General features: G+C 45.0%; 1 protein-coding gene across 4 annotated transcripts; it reads left to right on the forward strand.

The window, feature by feature from the left end:
* The first annotated feature begins 340 nt into the window (after window positions 1-340).
* Pdp1 (pyruvate dehydrogenase phosphatase catalytic subunit 1) lies at window positions 341-6,737 on the forward strand. 4 transcript variants are annotated; one of them, XM_050118839.1, is made up of 3 exons: window positions 351-481; window positions 1,085-1,119; window positions 4,398-6,737. In XM_050118839.1, the coding sequence occupies exons 2-3, from the start codon at window positions 1,089-1,091 to the stop codon at window positions 6,056-6,058; spliced, it is 1,692 nt and encodes a 563-aa protein (XP_049974796.1). In that variant the 5' UTR covers window positions 351-481; window positions 1,085-1,088; the 3' UTR covers window positions 6,059-6,737. The 4 variants fall into 4 exon arrangements, with proteins under 4 accessions (XP_049974809.1, XP_049974796.1, XP_049974804.1 ...); XM_050118847.1 differs by lacking the exon at window positions 351-481 and adding an exon at window positions 671-850; XM_050118852.1 differs by lacking the exon at window positions 1,085-1,119 and having other exon boundaries at window positions 341-481.
* The last annotated feature ends 15,700 nt before the right edge of the window (window positions 6,738-22,437 follow it).

Raw genomic sequence — 22,437 nt, forward strand, 5'->3', positions numbered from 1 at the left:
GCCCGAGCGCGCCCACAGCCTGGCCAACCCGAGCTAACCCGCGAGCTCCCGGCCCAGCCCTACCGCTGCGGGCCCGGTGGCGGCGGCGCGCGCAGACGCTCCTACTCCCCGCCCCCCCCCCGGCCCCTGGGCGTGGCATCGGGAGCGCGCGCGGGCCTGGAGCCAATAGGCAGGGTCTGACCCCGTGACGTCACAAAACTGGCGGGGAGCGCGCCTTCTTCCGCCCCCGCCCCTCCGGCCCGGGCCTCGCTCGCCGGGTCCCGCCCAATCGGCACGGCGCAGCCAATCGGAAGGCGGGAAGCGCACGAGCCGACGCGGGGGCGGGGCCGGGTGGCGGCCGGGCGAGGCCAGGGCGCGGAGTGGGCCGGACTGGGCTGAGCCGCCGCGCGCCGGGGAGCTCGGCGGTGCGGAGGGAAGGGAGCGCGCGGAGGGGTGCGGCCGCCAGCCGAGGCCGACCGCGGCGTGTGCTCTCCTGGACCCGGTTCGTATCCTCGTCCCCCGCCGCCGCGTCGGGAGGGGGCGGTCGAGGCGGCGAAGGGGAGGGCGCGAGTGGGCAGCGACCGCGGGTGGAGGGCCTCGGTCGGGAGGAATCGCCGCGGGCCCCGGGCGCTACCGGGCTGGCTGTCAGCGCGTGGCACGTCCGCCTCGGCTCGCCGCTGTCACGCTCGGCCCCGCGTGGCCGCGCCGGTCTGCGAGGTCTGCGGAAGCGGGCGCCGCGCGGAGCCGGCCGGGCCCGAAGATGCTGCGCGCCCGTGGGCTCAGCGCGCTGGCTGCACGGAGCGGCCGCGCGGCGCCCGTCCGGTCTCCCGCAGTCCCCGGCCTGAGGCCGGGTGGCCACCAGGCCGGCAGGGTGGGTTTGTTTGGTTTCTTCTTCTCCCCTCCCCTTTCTCCCCCCTCCGTTCTCTCCTCCCTCCCTGCCCATTCACTGGGCTGCTGCGAGACCTCGCCCCTCCTCCGCTCCCGCCTCCCCGCCACCGCCTCCTCTAATGAGCATCTCTGCCTTGCTTTCAATGGGCCGCTGCTGCTGTCGCTGCTGCTGTCCGCGCGGTTTGTGGATGTTGTCGGCTCCGTGTTGTGATGACAGGAGAATGTGTGTGTGTCCCGGGCCCAGACGGATTGGTAGGTATTCACGTAACTACCTGTGTTGGGGACCCAGGAAGGATGGTGACTGATTTTGTGTATGAATGGATGGCTCTAGGGGTCCGCATGGAATTAAGGGGGGGGGGCGATAGGAAAAGGGAGACAAAGGCTCTCTGGACCAGAAGAATTTCTTTGATATCTTAGTAAGTGCGATTTTCGGGTAGGGACAGACGAAGCTGATCAAACAAGTGCAGGTTTGGTGCCTGGTGTCTTAAGGATAAGGGTTGGTTGTTTTTTTTTTTTTGTTGTTGTTTTTTTTTCATTGCTATATAGATACCGACATGGGAAATGGCTAGGCATTTCCAGAAAATGCTGAAAAATCCCAAGTCTTTGTGCAGGGTGTTTAATGCAATTAGATTACATAAACGGAGGTTATGATACGTGTAATGGCTAGTGTAGTATTTATTTCCATTTGCATCAGAAGCTTTGCAAGGCCGAGAAGCTCTGGAGTAGGTGCACCAGTAGCATTTTTTTAAATTGATTTGGCCAGTGGGTTTATTGACGAAGTGGAATAATTTCTTGGCGCAGGCTTTGCCGAGCACATCAGAAAGAATGGACGGAGCGCCTTCTGTTTCTGGTTACAGCGCATCTTATTATTAGTCATTGCCAGTAGCAGCCAAATCTGCCTAGGACTGAGCGGCTGCACACAGGATTGCCAAGTCTGGGCCACGATGGTATATGAACTTAAAAAAACCCCGCAAGACTGTGAGATTATTCTAGATTACCAATAACCATATCCTGATATTTTTATTGCCTAATGAAGAGGCTTCTGTTTTAAGCTAGCGAGTTTATCAGGATTTCAGAGGTTTTATGTTGAATCGCAGGCAGCATAGAAGGATATTAAGAATCTTTCCAGGCATTTAGTAGTGTATGGACTTGTACCGCTTCTGGTCTGATGAAAATACTATATAATTAGTACTGTACTGACCTGATGGAATGATTATTAAATACAGTGCAAACTTTCATGATTCAACTTCCTGAAGAATTTGCCTTTCTTTTGAAAGCTTGTTAGGAGCCAAAGAATTGAATGCAATCCGTATGCTAAGCTGTGATTAACTGTGAAAATACAGATGAAAATAAGTCACTCTCTGCTATTTTGACTTTTAATCTCAAATACTTTTGCTGTGAAGGAAACAACATACAGAGCTTGAGTTTGAATATTCAGAGCACCTGCTGCATGGATTATGAGCTTTTTTACCCCCAGATTTCATTCATTTCTACTGACAGAAACTGTCAGAACACGGGAACTGAAGGGGGGATCCCCTGAGCAGATGCTACTTAAGCTGGTAGGTCTTTGTCCCTCCCACACTCACCTTGTCTTAAAGCAATACAAGCTTAGATTCCAAAGAAAATTTACCTCCGTAAAAGGTGAACCCTCATTTTAATTTCTAATGATAGTATTTGCATCATAAACTAAAGAAGAGATACGGTTTATAAGCACGAGGCACTGTGGCATGGTACCACACTGCACACATATCCTGGCTGAGTTCAGAACCCTTCACCTTTGGACGACTTTCGGGGGCCCAGTTTGAGTTGTTGTTGTCTAGATGGTTCGTCCAGTAAGTCCTTGTTAGGGATTCCTGTGCTCAGCTCAGAAGGCTTACCTTTGGAATCTAACCCAAAAGTCTGGTCCTCCACTGTGCACTTCTGTCTTTGTATTTAGAAGCAGGCCTCTTCTTGAGAGTCAGCACTTTACTGTTTACAAGACATCTGTCCAGCTGTGTGCTCGGTGCAGTCTACAGAAGCAGATGCAAACCCGAGTTTTCAGTGTGTGGTTTTCTCTCTTCCCTCATTTTCACTTTTTACTTCCTTAGTGCCCACCGAAAAGTACATGCAGATTGCTTAACACTGTGATTCTTCAAATTTTTTTTTGTACATTTAGCTTTTGGAAGCAGTAGTTGATACTAAGATTGTATATTTAGCTTTTGGAAGCAGTAGTGGATACTAAGATTTGTTTAATTTTTAAAATGTATTTAAAGCAGCTCTAAAGTCTGTTTCTTGTCCTTTAAGTGACTGCTTGAGACGATATCTTAGGAATTCAGAGAAAATATGTTACTGAAAAATTTTTTTCTTGTATACATTATTTGGAATAGTGGTATATATGTTCACTTAAGCCTTCTAGATAAATTCCTACTATAAAATAATGTCTTCAGAATATTCATAATGCTATACTGTTATAATCCAAACCTTGGGCTTAATTTGTGGTTCTTTGTTGCTTCCCCATGACAAGTAGATCCCTGTTTTTAGCTGAAAGAGAAACCGTTCCCCAGGAGTCAATAGAAGTCTCTAGTAGATGAAATAGTAGCTCTGTAGCTTGCTTCTATGACTGCTAAGCAAGGAACGATGGTGGCAGGTTAATTAAATTCTGAAATGGCATCACACTATACCAAAACCAGGTTTAGAGTAAAGAATTCTGGGATTATTTTTTATCATGAGTGGCACAGCAAAATTCAGCAATGAATCAAAAAAGACTACATTTGATTTCAAAGCCTCGATACATTAAACATAAAAGCATGAATCTTGAAGAGTTTAGAGTGTCTACTTCCATGTGTTCATCTAAAGTTCAGTGGGGAGAGCCCCAGAGAGGTGCAGTGCCGTGGCCAGGGTCAGTTGGTGAAGAGCAGACTCTAGCTCGCTAAGCTGGCTCAGTGGTGTAGAGAAGGAGCTTTGCAGAACACTAAATTCCTGTTTTATTATGTCGAAAATGTTTCCTTTAAGGTAAAATGAACATTGTTTCAATACAGTGGTATATGTGTGTTATTTACCAATTTGTACAAACATGCACTTGTTAAGTATATATTAACACTTTTAGTGATAGCCATCCATCCATGTGTTGTCAAATGCCAACAAACTGACTACAGGTTAAGGAACAGATCTTCATAGATGGTAGAAATGACTGTGCCAATGGGAGATGTACGGCCCCTTTGTAAAAGCACAGCGATGTAGAAGGGTGGTTGGGCAGGTAGGCTGCTGCGGCACAGTGTTACATAACTTCCTGCTAGGCTCTCTCCAGCCAGATACATGCGTATGCCGAGCAGTGTGTGCTGCACAAAGAAATACAAAGGGAAGAGAAATTATAGTTCAGATGTGGCTTTATGAATGGCTGAGAATTGTAATTACCGTGAAACACCTTGTAGAGATTACCTAGCATACGGATTTTCATGTACATTCCCTTAGTATTTTCTATACGGCAGAGCTTGTTGGATAATCTGGAGAGTAACTTTCCTGTGTGTGTGTCTGTCCTAATTGCTCTCTAGGAATCCCAGTCAGAACATCCAGCCTGCCACTGTTCTCCGATGCCATGCCAGCACCGACTCAACTGTTCTTCCCTCTCCTCCGTAACTGTGAGCTGAGCAGAATCTACGGCACTGCATGTTACTGCCACCACAAGCATCTCTGCTGTTCCCCACCGTGCATTCCTCAGAACCGCCTGAGGTACACGCCCCATCCAGCATATGCTACCTTCTGTAGGCCGAGAGAGAGCTGGTGGCAGTACACTCAAGGAAGGAGATACGCCTCAACACCTCAGAAATTTTACCTCACACCTCCACAAGTCAACAGCATCCTGAAAGCCAATGAATACAGTTTCAAAGTTCCAGAATTTGATGGCAAAAATGTCAGTTCCGTTCTTGGATTTGACAGCAATCAGCTGCCTGCAAATGCACCCATTGAAGACCGGAGAAGTGCAGCCACCTGCTTGCAGACCAGAGGGATGCTTTTGGGAGTCTTTGATGGTCATGCGGGCTGTGCGTGTTCCCAGGCAGTCAGTGAAAGACTCTTCTATTACATCGCTGTTTCCTTGTTACCCCACGAGACTTTGCTGGAGATTGAAAATGCAGTGGAGAGTGGCCGGGCCCTGCTGCCCATCCTCCAGTGGCATAAGCACCCCAATGACTACTTCAGCAAGGAGGCGTCCAAACTGTATTTCAACAGCTTGAGGACTTACTGGCAAGAGCTTATAGACCTCAACACTGGAGACTCGGCTGATATCGATGTTAAAGAGGCTTTAATTAATGCTTTCAAGAGACTTGATAATGATATCTCATTGGAGGCTCAAGTCGGTGATCCTAATTCTTTCCTCAATTACCTGGTGCTTCGGGTGGCATTTTCTGGGGCTACTGCTTGTGTGGCCCATGTAGATGGTGTTGACCTCCACGTGGCTAACACTGGAGACAGTAGAGCCATGCTTGGTGTGCAGGAGGAAGACGGCTCGTGGTCCGCGGTCACGCTGTCCAATGACCACAATGCCCAGAATGAAAGAGAGTTAGAGCGCCTGAAGCTGGAGCACCCAAAAAACGAGGCCAAGAGCGTGGTGAAGCAGGACCGCCTGCTTGGCCTGCTGATGCCTTTCAGGGCTTTTGGAGACGTGAAGTTCAAGTGGAGCATTGACCTTCAGAAGAGAGTGATAGAGTCTGGCCCAGACCAGCTGAATGACAATGAGTACACCAAGTTTATCCCTCCCAACTACCATACACCACCTTATCTCACGGCCGAGCCAGAGGTAACTTACCACCGCTTAAGGCCACAGGATAAATTCCTGGTGTTGGCAACCGATGGGCTGTGGGAGACCATGCATAGACAGGATGTGGTTAGGATTGTGGGCGAGTACTTAACTGGAATGCATCACCAACAGCCAATAGCTGTCGGTGGGTACAAGGTGACTCTGGGACAGATGCATGGCCTGCTAACCGAAAGGAGAGCAAAAATGTCATCGGTCTTTGAGGATCAGAATGCAGCAACCCATCTCATTCGCCATGCCGTGGGCAACAATGAGTTTGGAGCCGTCGACCATGAGCGACTCTCTAAGATGCTTAGTCTTCCAGAGGAACTTGCTCGGATGTATAGAGATGACATCACAATCATTGTAGTTCAGTTCAATTCTCACGTCGTCGGAGCGTATCAGAACCAGGAGCACTGAGTTCTGCTACCCTGTAGTTCTCCCGTGCGGAGGGCAGACTGACTTGGGAAAGAACCAATAAGCTATTCCAGCGGGCCATCCTGACACTTCACACCTGCTTCTCTGTAGCTAGTCCAGTGCTCCAGCATGACCGCAGCACATAGCATCACGAGTGTCTCTCCTGCCCTGTTGGCCCTCAGGCTCTGAAGAACAGCAGATAATACCTTGAGTAGATCAAAAGCAAGGATCTTCCTGGAAGTATTAGTAAAGGCAAAAAATGCCATCCCCATCTGCAAACTAAGCATCATAAAGATTCTAATGAACATGAGAGTATTTACTACATGATTAAAAAAAAAAAGTCCATGTATTATCACATTTATTTTAGCCTGAAGTATTTTTCAGGTCCAGTACTTTAAGCCATAAATGACCATGAACCTGAAATGAGTTTGTAAGCTTTTGTGATTGTGCATAGAATAGGTTTCCCAATGGAAAGAGCTCTCAACCACCCTTCTTTCCTGACCCATGGTATCCTCGGTGTAACTGGGATACTTTGTTTTGCTACACCGAAAAGACAATAAAAGTTCTTAGTTTTATTTATCCTTCTAGTGAATGTTAACTAAAGGGAAAATGTGTTTTTTCAGTTTGTATTCATGAAAAGCTTTATTTAGTCTGAAATAAAGATACCCAGAATGAAAAGAGACTATATGTTTAATTCTTGTCACCTGTGGCTCCCAGCATTTCCCTGTTCTGAGTCCCTGAAGTCTTGGCAAACTGTGTGTAGTGGGTGAGCAAACTGCTGCTGAGAAATCATCTTCATTTGTGATAGGAGTTCTCATGGAACAAGTTTAGATAGCAGCTTGAGTAGTAAGATTTTAATATTGTGTTATGACAGTTTGAGGAATTGTTTGTTTGTCCCCACTTAGGTCAATTAAAATAATTTGGATTAAAATTATTACGTGCTTTAAATATACTGTAGGTTGTAATATATGTGTTAAGAAGTATACATAAGACACTTTTAAATAGTGACCCGTGCATGCCTGATACAGAGCACTGTCTCATCCAGTATTGCAGCAGTCTCCATAAATAGATGTGGTCCTTTCTAATACTGTATCAAAGTAAATGAGAAATACATTCAAGTAGGCTTTTTAGGAGTTTAATATGCATCAAATGATACTTTTGTTCCTGTATTTAATGGTGATCTGTGCACAGCTGTGCATATCTTTTTATCACTTATTCACCTAAAAATAGCTATGACTTCGTTTAAAGTTCACATAGATTTTTAATTCAAAACATTAGTGCCTGTTGTATTAGTTGGGAATATAGGAGTCCTTTCAGAATTGTGTAGGCTTTGAAGTACATGTTCAAGGACTCCGTATTGTGATTCTTAAATCAATGTATAGCAATATTGGTTGCAAAATTTGTTCCAAATGAAAGTAGACCCAGGAAGATTACAGCTCAGAACATCTTAGGATTTGTTTTCTGAAGTACTTTTTGATTTTGTTTTTTAAAGTCAACTTTTTAAATGCCACTTTATTTTGGAGGGAGAAAGGCTATTAAATATTCTAAGTGTTTTTAGAGACATTATCTTAGGATGAAAAATACACACTTTGAAACCCCGTTCTTAGTACGGTTTGGAATTGGTTTTTAATACCGCCACTGGAGAGGTCTATGTTAGTGTCTAGGTATAATACAGTGAATATAAGTACTGCTTTCTGTGCCCTCTGAAGTAAAAGCAAGCCTTATTACCCAAGAAGTGTCTGCAGTCTGAAAGCCAGCCTACCTGTATAAAATGAAAACGCAGTGTGGAAATGAAGATAAGGGGGTATTCAAAAACCTTTGGGTGCTGTTATCTAAACACAGTGGTGACATTGTCACTCGTCGTGACATGCTGTCTAGAAGTAAAGTCAGTTTGTGTAAGTTTTCACGGATTTATTTATATTTTCTTCTATGTATTCAGTTTCTGTATTGATATTTAGTCAGTGCTTCATGGTCCATGTAACATGCCCTGAACTAGTTAAAAGGAACATGGCTTGAATGCTGTCCTTGGTTAGAGAAATGCCCACAGCGAATTAAAGCTTGACATCCACTTCTGAGAGGCCTTCGTGGGTTTTTAATAATAGTACCCAGCATTAGCTGTATGCTTCCTGTGGGCAGTAGGTGTATTCAACTTGAGGAGCCAATAAATAGCATTTTAATAATTTAAGTCCAGTTATAATTTATAGTCAATAAAATTAAAAGGCTTTACATTTATAATGTGGGATTTGGAGGTCAATATCCACTAAAAAGAACGTTCCCATTGTACCAGAAAGTGACTTGGTGCTCCATTCTGGTTAACCCTTTCATGAGAACTTCTACCCTGTATAAACAGAACAGTGGTACATTCTTAGGACTTCCTGTAGATGAAGTTGTATACTCTTTAGCTTTTTTAAAATACTATTTTGTGTTTACTGTTCTTTGAGTAGCCATCACACTGTAAGGATAGACTGCTTAATTGTTGAAGTCCTTCTGAAACTTTGTCCATTTTCTACTGGCATTTTTAGTCTACACTCCTAAGCTGGTTTTTAGATGGACGGTTTCTTAGAAATAATACCGTTTGTTTACGGTTCAGCTTCACCTTTACAAATGCAAATGCAGGTGAGTTTGATGGACCTTCATAACCTTAATGGGAAGGAGTCTGTTTTAATCCCCCAGCCCTGAAGCAAAAGATGTGGAATTGTCATGGAGAGAAGTTTGGAGAATAGTCTTTGCATTGAGCAGACTTTTCACGGGACAGCTCTGCATTTATTGCGGTATGTGGGGATGTTAGGTAGCTGCCCTGTCACTGAGCCACACCTCCAGCCCCCTTCTCCTTTGTTGATTAGGATTAACCTCACTATCTCATTTATACACACATACTACAGTTTGATTGGCACAGGGTCTTCCTAAGAGGCCAAGTCAGGCTTTGAACTTTCTAGTCTGCCTTAGCCTTCCAAGTAGCTAGAGTAACAAGCCTGAATCGTCAGGCCCAGGTCTGCTTTAGTAAAGGTTAGTGCTATTTGGATGGAGCGTCCCTTTTTACTAGGCAAACAAATTTCTGAATTGGGTTTGGTGTTGATTTTGTCCTTGATCATAGAAATAAGGTCTCAGAAGGTACGTTTCTAAGCTGAATGCTTACGACTTAACACATAAATAACATTTGCTGTCCCGGAATTCTTCAGATTTGCAAGTTGAATCTTGTTGAATTGGTGTGGTACCATGGCCACTTCCAAGAAGAGCTAAGTGACTGAAGACAGTGGCCTTGGAATTGACATTGTGGTATGAAGGTCATTTCTTTTGTGTGCAGAATTAATTTACTTTGAAAGCCAAACTAAATCCCATTAAACCTTACCAGTCCAGTTCTTAATACAGTTTACCTTGGGTGAAATTTCAGTAATACATAACATTTCTTTTCTAAAGAAGACTCATATTACCAATACTCCAAGTAAATATATCGAGAATCATGTTCATGTCATTGAAGTCTATGTACTAACCACTAATGGTCATACAGTGTGCACATGCATTTTAATAACCACATGATGGAGGTGGAATTTTGTAGCCAGTATATAGGTTTATAACTTTTGCACCTAATTGTTGCAGTACTTTTGGAACTCTGTCCATAGACTCAGTTCTTCCAGGGCAGCATACATGGCTTATGTTTCTTCTCTGAGCACAATGTTGAATAAAATTTGTTTTACATTAGAAATTGTACAACCAGAAAGCCTATGCATACTTCTCATGGAGGGAAGCAAGAATATATCTTTAGATACAGTGGAGACACTGCCATCAGATGCAGGAGAGTTCGTGTATTCTTGTAACAGCCAAGATTTCTGAAATCGTGAGCAAAGACTTGCTGTGAAGGACTACTGTTTGAAGAGAACTTGAAGTGCCAGTGTACAAATTAACCCTCTGCAGCCCCCACCCTTCCTCCTCTTCCTAGGGAGATGACTTCCTAAACTGGGGAGAGACCCAAAGGATTCAATTAAATGAGTTAGTTGAGCCCAAAGAATCAATTTCAACACACCCCTCTCTCCAGTAAAACTTTACCAGGGTTCACACCCAGCCCTTGACCCTCAGAAGTGCCCTGCTGTGCCCCATGTGAGATGTGCAGGGTTGTCACCCCCTAAGTAACCACCACTGCTCCTGGGAAGTGTTCGACATAGCTCTCAAAGGGTTTTGTCACCAGAACTCATCATACTGCTACCTAAAGGCTGAGTCCTGAGCTTTCTCTTTAAACTTTACCCACGTCACTGACTTTATCTGCAGCTCTTAGCCCACCAAACGCTGTCTGATTCACTACTGTGCTGGGAAGTTAATCCAGTCTGCCCTGAGAAGCCTCAAACCCTAAGCACTCACAACAAACCAGGTGCCAACAAGTCAAAGAGCCAAAGATTTTCATGTTGTTTGCAGTGATTCGTCAAGTTGTCTTCTTGAAGAACAGGAACTGATTGGCAGCCTTGTGGCAAGAATGCTTGAGGAATGGGAACAAGATGAGAGAGTTGAGGAGAAGAGAGAATGTTGACGTCGTGACTGGAGACTGAACTCAGGCCCGGAAGTGCTAGCTCCTCCGATACCTTGGACTTGTGCACAGCATTGCAGAAGAAAGACAGAAGGTGCCCAACAGTGAGGAGGGAGGGAGTCTAAAGCACATTTTTAAGCCCTCGTTAGAGACATCTATGTTTTATGCTGAAGCATCAGCAGCTGAACATTGTCAGCACGGCCATTCTGCCTTGGTCTGTTAGATAAGAAGGAAAAGGGAGGCTTCTGAAGCTGGCCATACGGAAGTGAGTTGAGTGCCCAAATGGACAGGTTTCCCCCCCCAAAAAAAAACTTGGCTCAGAACTTTTTTTCTCACTGCACACATGGGAGTAGGTTAGACAGCCTAATTTAGCTTGAGAAGAACAGAGACAGGATAATTAAGGCCTTGATGTGAAGAAAAACAGCTGCGAGACTGAGCAGCCCAGAGAATGCAGGCCACGCTGTCTGCAGTCATGTCTGGGTGTCTGCTGATCAAGGGGGTAAGATGGCATCAGAACAAGAAGTGCATTGATCTGGCAGTTGTTATAGTAACCACAACTGCTTCTTGAGCACTTGCTATATGGCATGCCCTCAGAGAAGTGTGCTGATGATGTGGTTTTATTTAATCCTAGTCCAGTTAGTCTGTGGCCTCAGTCTCTTCCAGGGATCCAACTCTGCAAACCACACCCTCAGGTGTCACTTGTGTCCCGGTACCATTTTTGGTTCGATCAACAGCACCAGGAGCCAGTCAGAGAGTGGGATGTTGGGATCTTTCTTCCTCTTCCCCAGGGGCTGTAGCCCTAGCCTTAGCTAGATCCCTGATCTCGGATTCAAGGTCTCACTAGGATCAAGTAATACTCTCTCCTCCTTTTGGCATGGAATTCCCCATCCAGTTAGTGTCTGCATGCCCCACCAACCTTTGTCCCCTCATTGCTCAAACCTCTGTAAATAACCCATTGAACCATTTAGAGTAAAGTTGGCTTTGTGCCAAAACCTAAACAGTACTATGTTCCCTGAAAGCACACAGACTAGGTAACTCAGCATCACACACCACACAGACTTCTGTGTTTCAAAGCCTGTGTGTTTCATCACCACACGGCCATGCCTTTCCCTGCAACCAGAGAGGTTCCCTCCACATCAGAAAGGTGCAAAGAGCGTCTGGTAAGCACGTCCTTGAGAAGCAAGGGCAAGAATCCACACAAGAAGAAGCAAAGACTGAGGTAGCCCAGCAGTTAGTACAGCGCATAGGGAATGGACCACCCACAAACAGGTGGGACATGTCTGAGAATGCACACCAAGTTGTGGCTGTAGAGGTTTGGACCAGAGGTGTCTGTCATCCCGTAATATACTGCAGTGTCCAAATATTCAGCTCCCAGTTCGCCCTTTCATTTGGTGAAGTATACATAGGCAAGCATCTATAGTCCAGGCACTAAGGATAGCTGTTGAGGATGAAGGTGTCTAAGATAGAAGTTCTACCTTCAGGGAGCTCAATTTATTTGGAAGGAAAATTACTGTTGTCAAAGAATAATTACTTTTCTATAATTACAAACTTGAAACAAGTACAAGGTGCAGCCATAATCTAGAAGAAAGATGTTGGGAGCAGTGAAACCCAGATCCTGAATTTCTTGTAATCCCCTGATCTGAGTGCCTACAGCTGCTCTGAGCACGAGACCTTCAGGAGTTCCTGATGCCAGGAGAGTGGTTTATGGTGGGTTTGGCTGGGGCGTGCCTATCTCTATATAATCTGCCCTGAACACAATAAAGGGGGCATTCTTGGGAAATTCAAGGATGACCCGTGTCACTGTCTCTCTGTCTGTGTGTGTCTGTGTATTTTAACCTCCAGCCCCGTTGCCCGAAGCTCGAGAACTGGGTGCCAGTGCACAGAGTGCAGACACAGGGGTGCGGTGCGCAGCAGAAAGACACCTGATATCTACTCCTGGCCTCCACAGTACACAGGCGGACACACATGGAGGACTCTGCACAGAAAAAGTCACATTTTCATTCCACATTGTATACTTGGAAATGAGTTACTGGGTCACATGATAATTGTATATTTAAGTTTTGAAAAACTGCTAGTTTTCAATGTGGCTATCAACGGTTTTCATTCCCAGTTACTGTATGAGCATTCCAACTGACTTACAATGTGGTAACATTGTCTTCTTTATTATAGCTTGCTGGGTTGGATCAATGAAAAGTTGCATCTAATTTAGACTTTTATTTGCTATTATCTAATGATTAATGCTGTCTATATTTTTATGTGTTTTTTGGCTATGATACTTATGATATTTCTTAAGAAGGATGTCTATTCAAAATCATCACTTGTGTTTAAATTAGGTTGTATTTTGTTACTAGGTAGTAGATAGTAGAACTCTGCTGGTGTGCTGCCGGGTCAAAGGCGGCCCTGAAGAGTAAGGGAGGCTTCCTTAGAGGAACTGATGCTGGAGCCGAGACCTAAAGGTACAGCGAGGGTGGTCAGGTAGGAAGGCGCTCAGGATTGGCATCCCTGGCAGAAGGAAGGTCATGCTTGAAGGCCTCACATGTGCACACGGTAGGCAAGAGAGCCACCACCACGCCGCCCCACCAGCTGTAGATACTCTACTAACTACCGCATGCATTAAAAGTACATGTGTGAAAATCTGCGTGTACTCTTAAGGCGGCGGCAACATACAGAGTGGGAAAGTTCTAGAGTGTGTTGTATGTGAGTCTTGTGAGTTACTTAGCATATGCTTCTTTTTCCTAAAAAATGACTGGGCCTGGATAGAGAGCTTCTTTTCTTCTGAGGTTTTAATTACAATGTTTCTCTCTTCTCTTTCCTCCCTCCAAACCTTACCACTCTCACTCGCCTTCACATGGGTGACGTCTTCATTCACTGTCAGCGCACACGCGTGTGTATAAAATATGTATTCGCGAACACAAACTCTTCAGTCCAGAAGTCTGTATTGTTTCCAGCGCTGACTCTTTGGTGCTGGACTAACATTGTGCTATTCCCTGGGGCCTTTGTCTCTCCCCCAAGTCTATCCCCCATCTCTCTTCTCCCTCAGAGCCACACCCCCTCCGTCTCCCCTCAGAAAGAAGCAGGCCTCTTCCCTGGGGCTTTTTAAAAATAGTTTTAAAGTTAGCTCCAAGGGTTTCATTATGCATTTTATACATACATGCCTTTGTATTTTGTCTGATTCGTCCTCACCCTCTGCTCTCCCCGTGTCCTGTCCCCCTGCTGGCACATTCTGCTGCCATTTATCTCCCCACTTGCCTGCCTTAAGATGTCTCTCTCCACTACCACGACAGGCATTCTCTTCTGTTTTCCTTTTGTTTAGTTTGTTTTGAAGACAGGGTTTCTCTGAAATAGTCCTGAAGCTCTGTAGACCAGGCTGGCCTCGAACTCACAGAGATCCGCCTGCCTCTGCCTCCCAAGTGCTGGGATTAAAGGTGTTCACCACCACTGCCCGGCCTGAGACACTCATTTCAAAAGTGTTTAGAGTAGGGAACTGGACTCGCTGCTGTTATGACAAGTTCCAAAGGCCACACTCAGCCCAGTCCTTCTGACTTTCTAGGGCAGGGTGGATCCATAATGCTTTAATTCCCGGGAGAGCCGTGGGGGTCATTTTCCAGCTCACCCAGGCCCCNCACACACACACACACACATATATATATATATAAATTTAAATCTGGGTTTTGAACATGAAAGTATATAGTATTTGTCTGAGTTTGGCTTATTTTGGTAACAAAATGATTTCTAGTTTCATCAATTTCTTGCAAATGTGATGATTTTTATTTTTCTTCATGAGCCATGGTCTTATGTTGCTCTAGCTGGCCTCAACCTTGTTATATAGTAAAGATGATTGTGAACGACTGAGCCTCTTGCCGCATCCTCCTAAGATCGGGGTTATAGGCACGCACTGCCATGCATTGTTCATTTTGCTTTATGGCTGAATAAATTGGGTTGTTTTTAAATGTTTTTAATTTTTAAAAACCTGTCTGTTGATAGTCCTGGCTGCTGTGAGCAGCGTGGCAGTAACCGTGGGTGTGCTAGTATCGCTGTGGCGTGTTGACTCGGTCAGTCTAGTACACGTATCCAGGAGTGGTATAGGTGGATACATGTTCTGCTTTTGGGATTTTGCAGACCCCTGACAGTGGTTTTCATAATAGCCACAAAAGCATATATTCCCACCAGCAATGTGTGGTATCTTGTCCCCACCCTCACTGTGTTTGCTCCTTTCTCTTGAATATCCATCTTTTCTTATTCGGACAACTTCTTTACCAGGTCAATGGCGGCAGCTTCTAGTCTGCCATCTTACCCAGAAGCCCTTTTATATCTTTTTTTTCTTGTTTAAAAATACCAAGAGCTCCAGCTTCCCAGGCAGTGAAAGAGAATTCACCCAGGAGAAGCAGTGACCGTCCAGTCCGTGGCCAGCAAGGCAGCTGCACAGCTGCTCATTGTCACTAGTTTGTCTTTGTCCGCCCTTGAGATTCTGAGGTTTACTTAAAGCTTAACACCCAACATACAAATTAAAATACGTATTTAGTGCTGTTCCGAGTCATTTGCAGGGAAATAGAAGTCAGCAGCATGGTTATGAAATAAATAACATAATGTGAACACACAGACACGCCAGCGTCCTCTCCTCTGACGGTCACTGCACACTGATGTCCAGCACCATAGAAATTAGGACGTGGAATTCCATCTCAGCATGTGTTGGAGACCTCCATGTGCGATCAGTTATCGGATCCTTTTACTGTTGTAGAATAGTTCATCATTAGAGTAGACACGGTTTGTATATTCACTCGCCTTGGTGAAATGTTTCAATTATTTCCAGTCATTGGCTCCTACGAACAAAGGGCCTACACATACAGAACCTTGCAGAAGTCTGGTTCTGGGTGTAACTTCAGTGTCTCTTGTTACCTGCTTAAGAAGGAATAACGCCATGGAGCAGAGTATTTTGGATTTTAGAGGAACTCTAACTCTGTATCCCAGATGGCCATACGCAAGGGTTCCTGTTGCTCTGTGCTGCACCTTCCCTAACGCTGCGGTTACAAGTGGCTTTCGTCTTACCATTTTGGTGAGCATGAGATGATGGTGTCCTGTGACAACTGTAGGCATCCAGCACCTTCTCTCATGAGTCATTCTTTACCGAAATGTGATCGCCTGCACCCTTTGAAATGACATATGAAGGTTGTCATGCTGTAAGGTGCTTTTCGGTTGTTTACGGATATACTTACACCTGTGCAGAATTAACTGGAAACAGCCGGTTCCCTCCCGCCAGTCTCAGTGCAGCTCAGACCCTGCCTCTGTTTCTTGGGTTCCTTCACAGTCAGGGAACCTTCGTTCGTCTTCGACGCTTTCCATTGCCGTGTCCCTGTAAGTGGGCCAAGGAAGGTGGGATGTGAGCATCATGTGAGCGTCATCTGTTGCCTGGTTACTGCAGCCCATGCCATCTCCCTGGTAATCAGGAGAAGCAGAGACCAGGGCAGCGTACACTGCACCTGATGCACTTCCAGCTCCTCACTGTCCTCTGCGTTTTCCCAGCTCCTGACTCCTCACCACCGCTGCTCCTCAGCAGTTTGCTCGCCCAAGCTAGCATTTGATACATTCCCTGTTCCCCATATTTTTTTGAAAGCCAAATTAAAAACCAGTGTTGGGCAGTGGGAACAGTGGCTGGGCTGTATCTCTTTGACTCTTTTTCTGGCTTTGGGGGCTCTAGTCTCCATACTGGGTCACCTTGCCCAGCCTTAATATGTAGGGAGGTGCTTAGTCTTACTGTAACTTGATATGCCATGCTTGTTGATACTCATGGGAGACCTGACCTTTCCTAAACAGAGAGGGAGGAGGAGTGGATTTGGGGGTGAGAACACAGGGGAGTGTGTTGTGAGAGTCCTCTCTGTGTGCTGTGATTACTATTAATGAATAAAACTGCCTTGGCATGTTGATAGGGCAGAACTTAAGTAGGCAGGGAGGGCTGGATTGAATGCTGGGAGAAAGAAGGGCAGAGTAAGTGAGAAGCCATGGAGCCATCTAAGACAGATGCTGGAATTTTGCCCAGTAAGCCACAGTCTCATAGCGATACACGGATTAATAGAAATGGGTTAAATTCAGATGTAAGAGTTAGCTTACTTCCCAGTAGTGTTACAGAAAAGGCCTAGGCAGTGAGCTCTTCCAGTCTCCCTAACTTTGCTCCCAATCATGATATTTTAAGTTCCCCTGTATTTTGTTATAAGTGTAATTCAGATCATTAAACTTCCTGTAGTTTTGTTATGAAGCATAGAATCCAGTTTTTTTTTCACAAGACAAGCAAATAATAGCATGCTTACATTGCAAACATTTGCAAATTCTTTTCTTTTCTTTCCTTCCTTCTTTCTTCCCTCCCTCCCTGCCTCCTTGCTTTATCTTTTTGAGATAGGGTTTCACTGTTTACCTCAGCCTGGCCTGAAACACACCGTGCAGCACTAACCAGCCTCAGACTTGCCCCCTTCCTCCTGACTCAGCTTCCCAAGTTCTGGGATTATAGACATGAACCACCATATCCAGCTGAGTCTATTTTTTTTTAATTGCAACAATTGAGATAAAAATTTGGATATATGTATTTCCATATGGAATGTGTTTGATTATTCTAAGTCTGTTTAAAAATAAATTTGAATTTATCAAATAATAAGTGTTCATTGTAGAAAATCAGAAAAACTCTGAGAAATGGGGCTGGAGAGAGAGTTCAGGTGGTGAGAGCACTTACTGATTTTGCAGAGGACCCAGGTATGTTTCCAGGAGAACTGATCTCTCTTCTGGTCTCTGTAGATACCAAACATGTGTGCAGTACACATATATACATGCAGGCAAACACTCATGTGCAAAGATTAAAAATCAGTATTTTTAGAAAAAGAAAATCACAGAAAAGCTATAACATTATGAAAGTAAGCCTCACTGTCTCCCTGTTCAGTGATGCTGGCTGTTGGCCATCTCACGGTTGTCAGGAGGATGGACACTGTCATAAACTAATGCCACCACCCTCAGAAAAGCTGATCGAGATTTGTGCCTCAAGTTGACCCTTTCCAGAAATGATATTGCTTCTTCTTGTCTCAGATTCACTATTTGAAAATGCGCATGCAAATGGTGCTCTCTTTATAGACTTTCGGGAAACATTGCCCGGAATAATGTATGCTAAGTGCTTGTCAGTTGTAAAGTGCTCTGGCAGGTGTCTCTCCAGATCCTCTTTTGTGTGTATCCTCACTTAAAATAACCCAGTTGTACTATGTAACATGCTTAATGTCTGTAACGCGCTTACCATGTGTAACACGTTTGCCACTCAGCACATGACAACAAACGTTTAAATATACCCAAACATTTTTAAAGCAATACCTTAATTTTTTTTCACTTTTTTATAAGTAGCCTGAGCTAATATTTGGTTGTTAAGTTTCTTTTACAGATTAATTTCCATATTTAGAAAATTGTGCCAGGTGGTGCATACCTTAACCCCAGCTCTTTGGAGGCAGAAGCAAGCTTTGTGAGTTCGAGGCCAACCTGGCCTACAGAGCAAGTTCTAGGACAGCCAGCGCTACACGCTACACAGAGGAAACCTGTTTCAAAAAAAGAAAGGAAAGGAAAAGGAAAAAAGGTAACTTGGCTAGCATTTGCATTTGGAGTTTTTCAGGCTCTTTATTTGTGCCTGTGATTCAGCTGCAGAACTCCCCTTTTTTGTAGGGTTTATAGACTGCAGCCATTTAGTTCCTGAGTAGGCAGCTGAATAGTTCACAAGAACACCTGCCTGAAATGTAGCCCCTGGTCTTTCCCAGTCCACCTCCCAAGGCTCTACTCTGCCCTGGGGATCTCTCCACCACCCACCTCAGTTTTGCCTTTCCCTGGAGCCTACTTCCCGCTCCTGTCAAGGTCCCACCCAACTTTTGCCTGTTCTCTGAAGCCTGCTTCGTTTCCTGTTTCTGGCCGCCACCCTCCCCTAGTTTTACATTCTCCCTGGAGCCCACATTTTGTCTTTGGTTACTGCCCCAGCCTGCTTGTACCTTGTCCCTGCTTTCTCGGTTCTCTGGTGAGAACAGTCCGGCTGTGGTATGGCTTGTCTCTCAGTTCTCTGGCGAGAACGGTCCGGCTGCGAGATGGCTCATCTCACAGGGGTGCTCAGCTGTCATCCATCACTGCTCACAGCTCTGACACCGCTAGTGCAGCCAAGAGTGGTCCAGCTCCAGAGTGCGCTGGACCACAAAATCCGCAGGCCGTAAGTAACCGTGACCTGCGGGTTCTTTTTGCTTGCTTCCAAGATATTTCTTTTCTCTGGCTCCCAAACTGACTTGAATTTGCTTTTCTCTGTGCTAAAACGCCAAATGCAAATTCCAGAGGTCCAGTTCTGGAGAGGTGCTGTAGAGGTTCTTCAAACGTGCTCCCTGAAAAAGTAACATTAGCTGGTGAAAATTGTTTAAAGGGAAAGAAACTACTTGACGACCCTAGAGAATTTCAAGAGGACGTGGAGCACATACGGAAAACAAACATTTAGTCAATAAATCCATCAGATCACGGGGGTGAGAGTGTGGAACGTGGGATGTGACTTGCTCCCCTCTTTCTCTACTCCCCCCTCCCATGGCAGATACAGGATTGGTGTGGCTGAGAATGCCCTCTGCAGAGTAACTTCAAAGCTTAACGTTGGGACAAAGATTTCCCTGAAATAATAGCCAAGTCACTGAATAAACAAGAACAAGCAGCCCCAGAGACGGGGCAGAAAGAACCATCGTCTAGCACCGCTGAAGTGGACTAGTGAAAGTCAAGTGTTCCATAAAAATCAGACACTTTGCAAAGAATAAAGTGTGGCTTGTGTTTTAGGAGTGTGCAGCTGTTACTGCTTGTGAAAAGACCCAAATGCTAGACTTAACAGCGACCAAAGGAGCTCTCATAAATATGTTCAAGGGGCTGAAAGAAACCATGCTGTTTTTCAAGATAAAAGGTTTGCTGTGCAGACCTAACAGGCCTGGAATACATTATGTAGACCGTGGTGGTATTAATAATACCACAGTGATCTTGCCTTGGCCCACATGCTTAGAATTGTAGGCGTGCATTACTACGCCCAGTTAGAAGTCATGCTTGAAGCAGGACCGCAGAGTGATGGTAGGTGTACGCATCAAACCCAGCACTCAGGAGGCGGAGGCAGGCTGATATCTGAGTTTGAGGCCAGCTGGTCTACAGAGTAAGTTCCAGAACAGCCAGGGAAACACAGAGAAACATTGTCTAGAAAAACCGTGAATGTGCATGTGCACACACACACATATATACCTGAAGACACACAAAAAGTATGTATGAAGGTATGTATAAGGGCAAATAGAATTATCAATAGAGATACAAATCTTTACACACACACACACTTATACATATGTGTGTTTGTGTTTATAAAGGATCAGAATCTGAAGTTGCAAAGTACGATGACCAAAATGAAATCCCACTAAAAGATCTCAACATAGATTTAAAATTAAAGAAGAATCTGCAAGCATGAAGGCAGGTCAGTAAGCCAGTGCTGCCCAGAGCACAGAGAGGAAAGATGACAACTGAAAGGTTGTCTGGGAAATGGGGCATGCATGTCAGTGAGTGTGCCCACAGATATGTGATTGTAATACAGAATTAGAGGAGGCAAAAAAATAGAAAAATCACATTTGAAGAAATAATATCTAAAGACTTCCTAAATAAGGAAAAGTGTTCATCTTGAGGGGTGAGAACTATATTTGAAAGATTCACTCATGATTTCAAAACCTACTACATTAAAGCACTCATGATCAAGATTGATACTGGGATATGAAGAGTCAACATAGCCCAGCAGACTCTGATGTTCTAGAAAGAAATGCCCACTTTTATGGTCTAGTGGTTTACCAGGAGGATGACAAGACACCTCAGTGGGGCAGCTTAAATCATATGCAGGAGCAGGCTTGTGGAGAAAGAAGCTAACAGAATTAGCATGAGCTTGATTAGGAGAGAGCAAGCTTTGTGACCATAGTGGGGTGGGCATGGTGGAGCCTTAGGAAGGAAAGTGGAGGGGAGGGGGGATGGATGAGAAGAAGAATGCATGTGAATATATACCAAACCCAACAGCAGCCTGGGAACGAGAATGCATGTGAATATATACCAAACACAACTGCAGCCTGGGAACGAGAATGCATGTGAATATATACCAAACACAACTGCAGCCTGCGAAGGAGAGAATGGCTTCTCTTCAGAAACCTGGAGAGGAGCTTCCTTAGGAGAAATTACTAAGGGAAAGAGAAAGAGAAAGGATCACCATGGGCCTCATGGGGGAGAGGGAGGCTAAAGGAGAGAGAAAGGGGAAGGAGACAGAACTTTGAGAGAAAGCATCAGCAAAGGGCTGAATTTTACAGTTTTCAGGGGGTGGCAAGATGTCTGTCTCCCATCCTGTAATTTAGTCTGCTCTAGTCAGTGTGAATGAGCCAGGCGCAGAGTAGGATCACACATTTATCGTGTAGCTCTGGGGGGAGGGGCTCAAACTGGGTTTGCTCCTTGCTCTGGTCTGTGTTCCCATCTTCACAGCAGGAGCCTGTCAGCTGCAGGGGCTGTGGCCTGATTCCATAAAGAGGCAGCTAGGTCTGAAATGAACAGTTTTCCAACAAACTGTTAGTACTGCTGGATAGCCATACGCAGTACTGTCAGGGTGACTCCTGCCTTATGCTATGCACAAGGTTGAACCGATACGCATCATAGGTCCAAATGAATAAATAGCTAAAGCTAACGACATTAATGAGTAATAAGAAAGCCTTAGAAAGACACAAGTCTGGGTTTTTTCAAGCTCAGCCTTCTTAGAGGACACACTGAAGGGGCAGGCGGCAGAAAAAGTGATTTGGCTTCGTCAGTTTTTGCTCTTTGTCATCCTAGTGAGCAAAGTAAGTATCACAAGTAATAAATATGGTGGTTCAGACATACCCATAATCACACATGCAGAGACAGAGAGAGAGACAGAGAGACAGAGAGACAGAGAGAGACAGAGACAGAGAATGTGGCTGATAAATGACTTCCATCTGTTCAGACTATGTATAGACTATCTACTACCTAGTAACAAAATACAACCTAATTTAAACACAAGTGATGATTTTGAATAGACATCCTTCTTAAGAAATATCATAAGTATCATAGCCAAAAAACACATAAAAATATAGACAGCATTAATCATTAGATAATAGCAAATAAAAGTCTAAATTAGATGCAACTTTTCATTTATCCAACCCAGCAAGCTATAATAAAGAAGACAATGTTACCACATTGTAAGTCAGTTGGAATGCTCATACAGTATAACTGGGAATGAAAACCGTTGATAGCCACATTGAAAACTAGCAGTTTTTCAAAACTTAAATATACAATTATCATGTGACCCAGTAACTCATTTCCAAGTATACAATGTGGAATGAAAATGTGACTTTTTCTGTGCAGAGTCCTCCATGTGTGTCAGCCTGTGTACTGTGGAGGCCAGGAGTAGATATCAGGTGTCTTTCTGCTGCGCACCGCACCCCCGTGTCTGCGCTCTGTGCACTGGCACCCAGTTCTCGAGCTTCGGGCAACGGGGCTGGAGGTTAAAATACACAGACACACACAGACAGAGAGACAGTGACACGGGTCATCCTTGAATTCCCCAAGAATGCCCCCTTTATTGTGTTCAGGGGCAGATTATATAGAGATAGGCACGCCCCAGCCAAACCCACCAGAAACCACTCTCCTGGCATCAGGAACTCCTGAAGATCTCGTGCTCAGAGCAGCTGTAGGCACTCAGATCAGGGAATTACAAGAAATTCAGGACCTGGGGTCTCACTGCTCCCAACATCTTTCTCTCCACTGTAGGTTTTCCAGACTCTCACTGAGCCTGGAGCTCACCAAGTGACCCATTGTC

Source organism: Alexandromys fortis, unplaced genomic scaffold (assembly GCF_014885135.2).
Source record: "Alexandromys fortis isolate MF-2015 unplaced genomic scaffold, M_Fortis_MF-2015_v1.1 scaffold_18, whole genome shotgun sequence".
Taxonomy (NCBI): domain Eukaryota; kingdom Metazoa; phylum Chordata; class Mammalia; order Rodentia; family Cricetidae; genus Alexandromys; species Alexandromys fortis.

Bases quoted from the DNA above. Each gene is read 5' to 3' on its own strand.
- Pdp1 (XM_050118832.1), top strand. From the start codon at position 1,056: ATGTTGTCGGCTCCGTGTTGTGATGACAGGAGAATGTGTGTGTGTCCC. The intron at 1,120-4,397 runs GTAGGTATTCAC...ATTGCTCTCTAG, and splicing joins TCCCGGGCCCAGACGGATTG to GAATCCCAGTCAGAACATCC.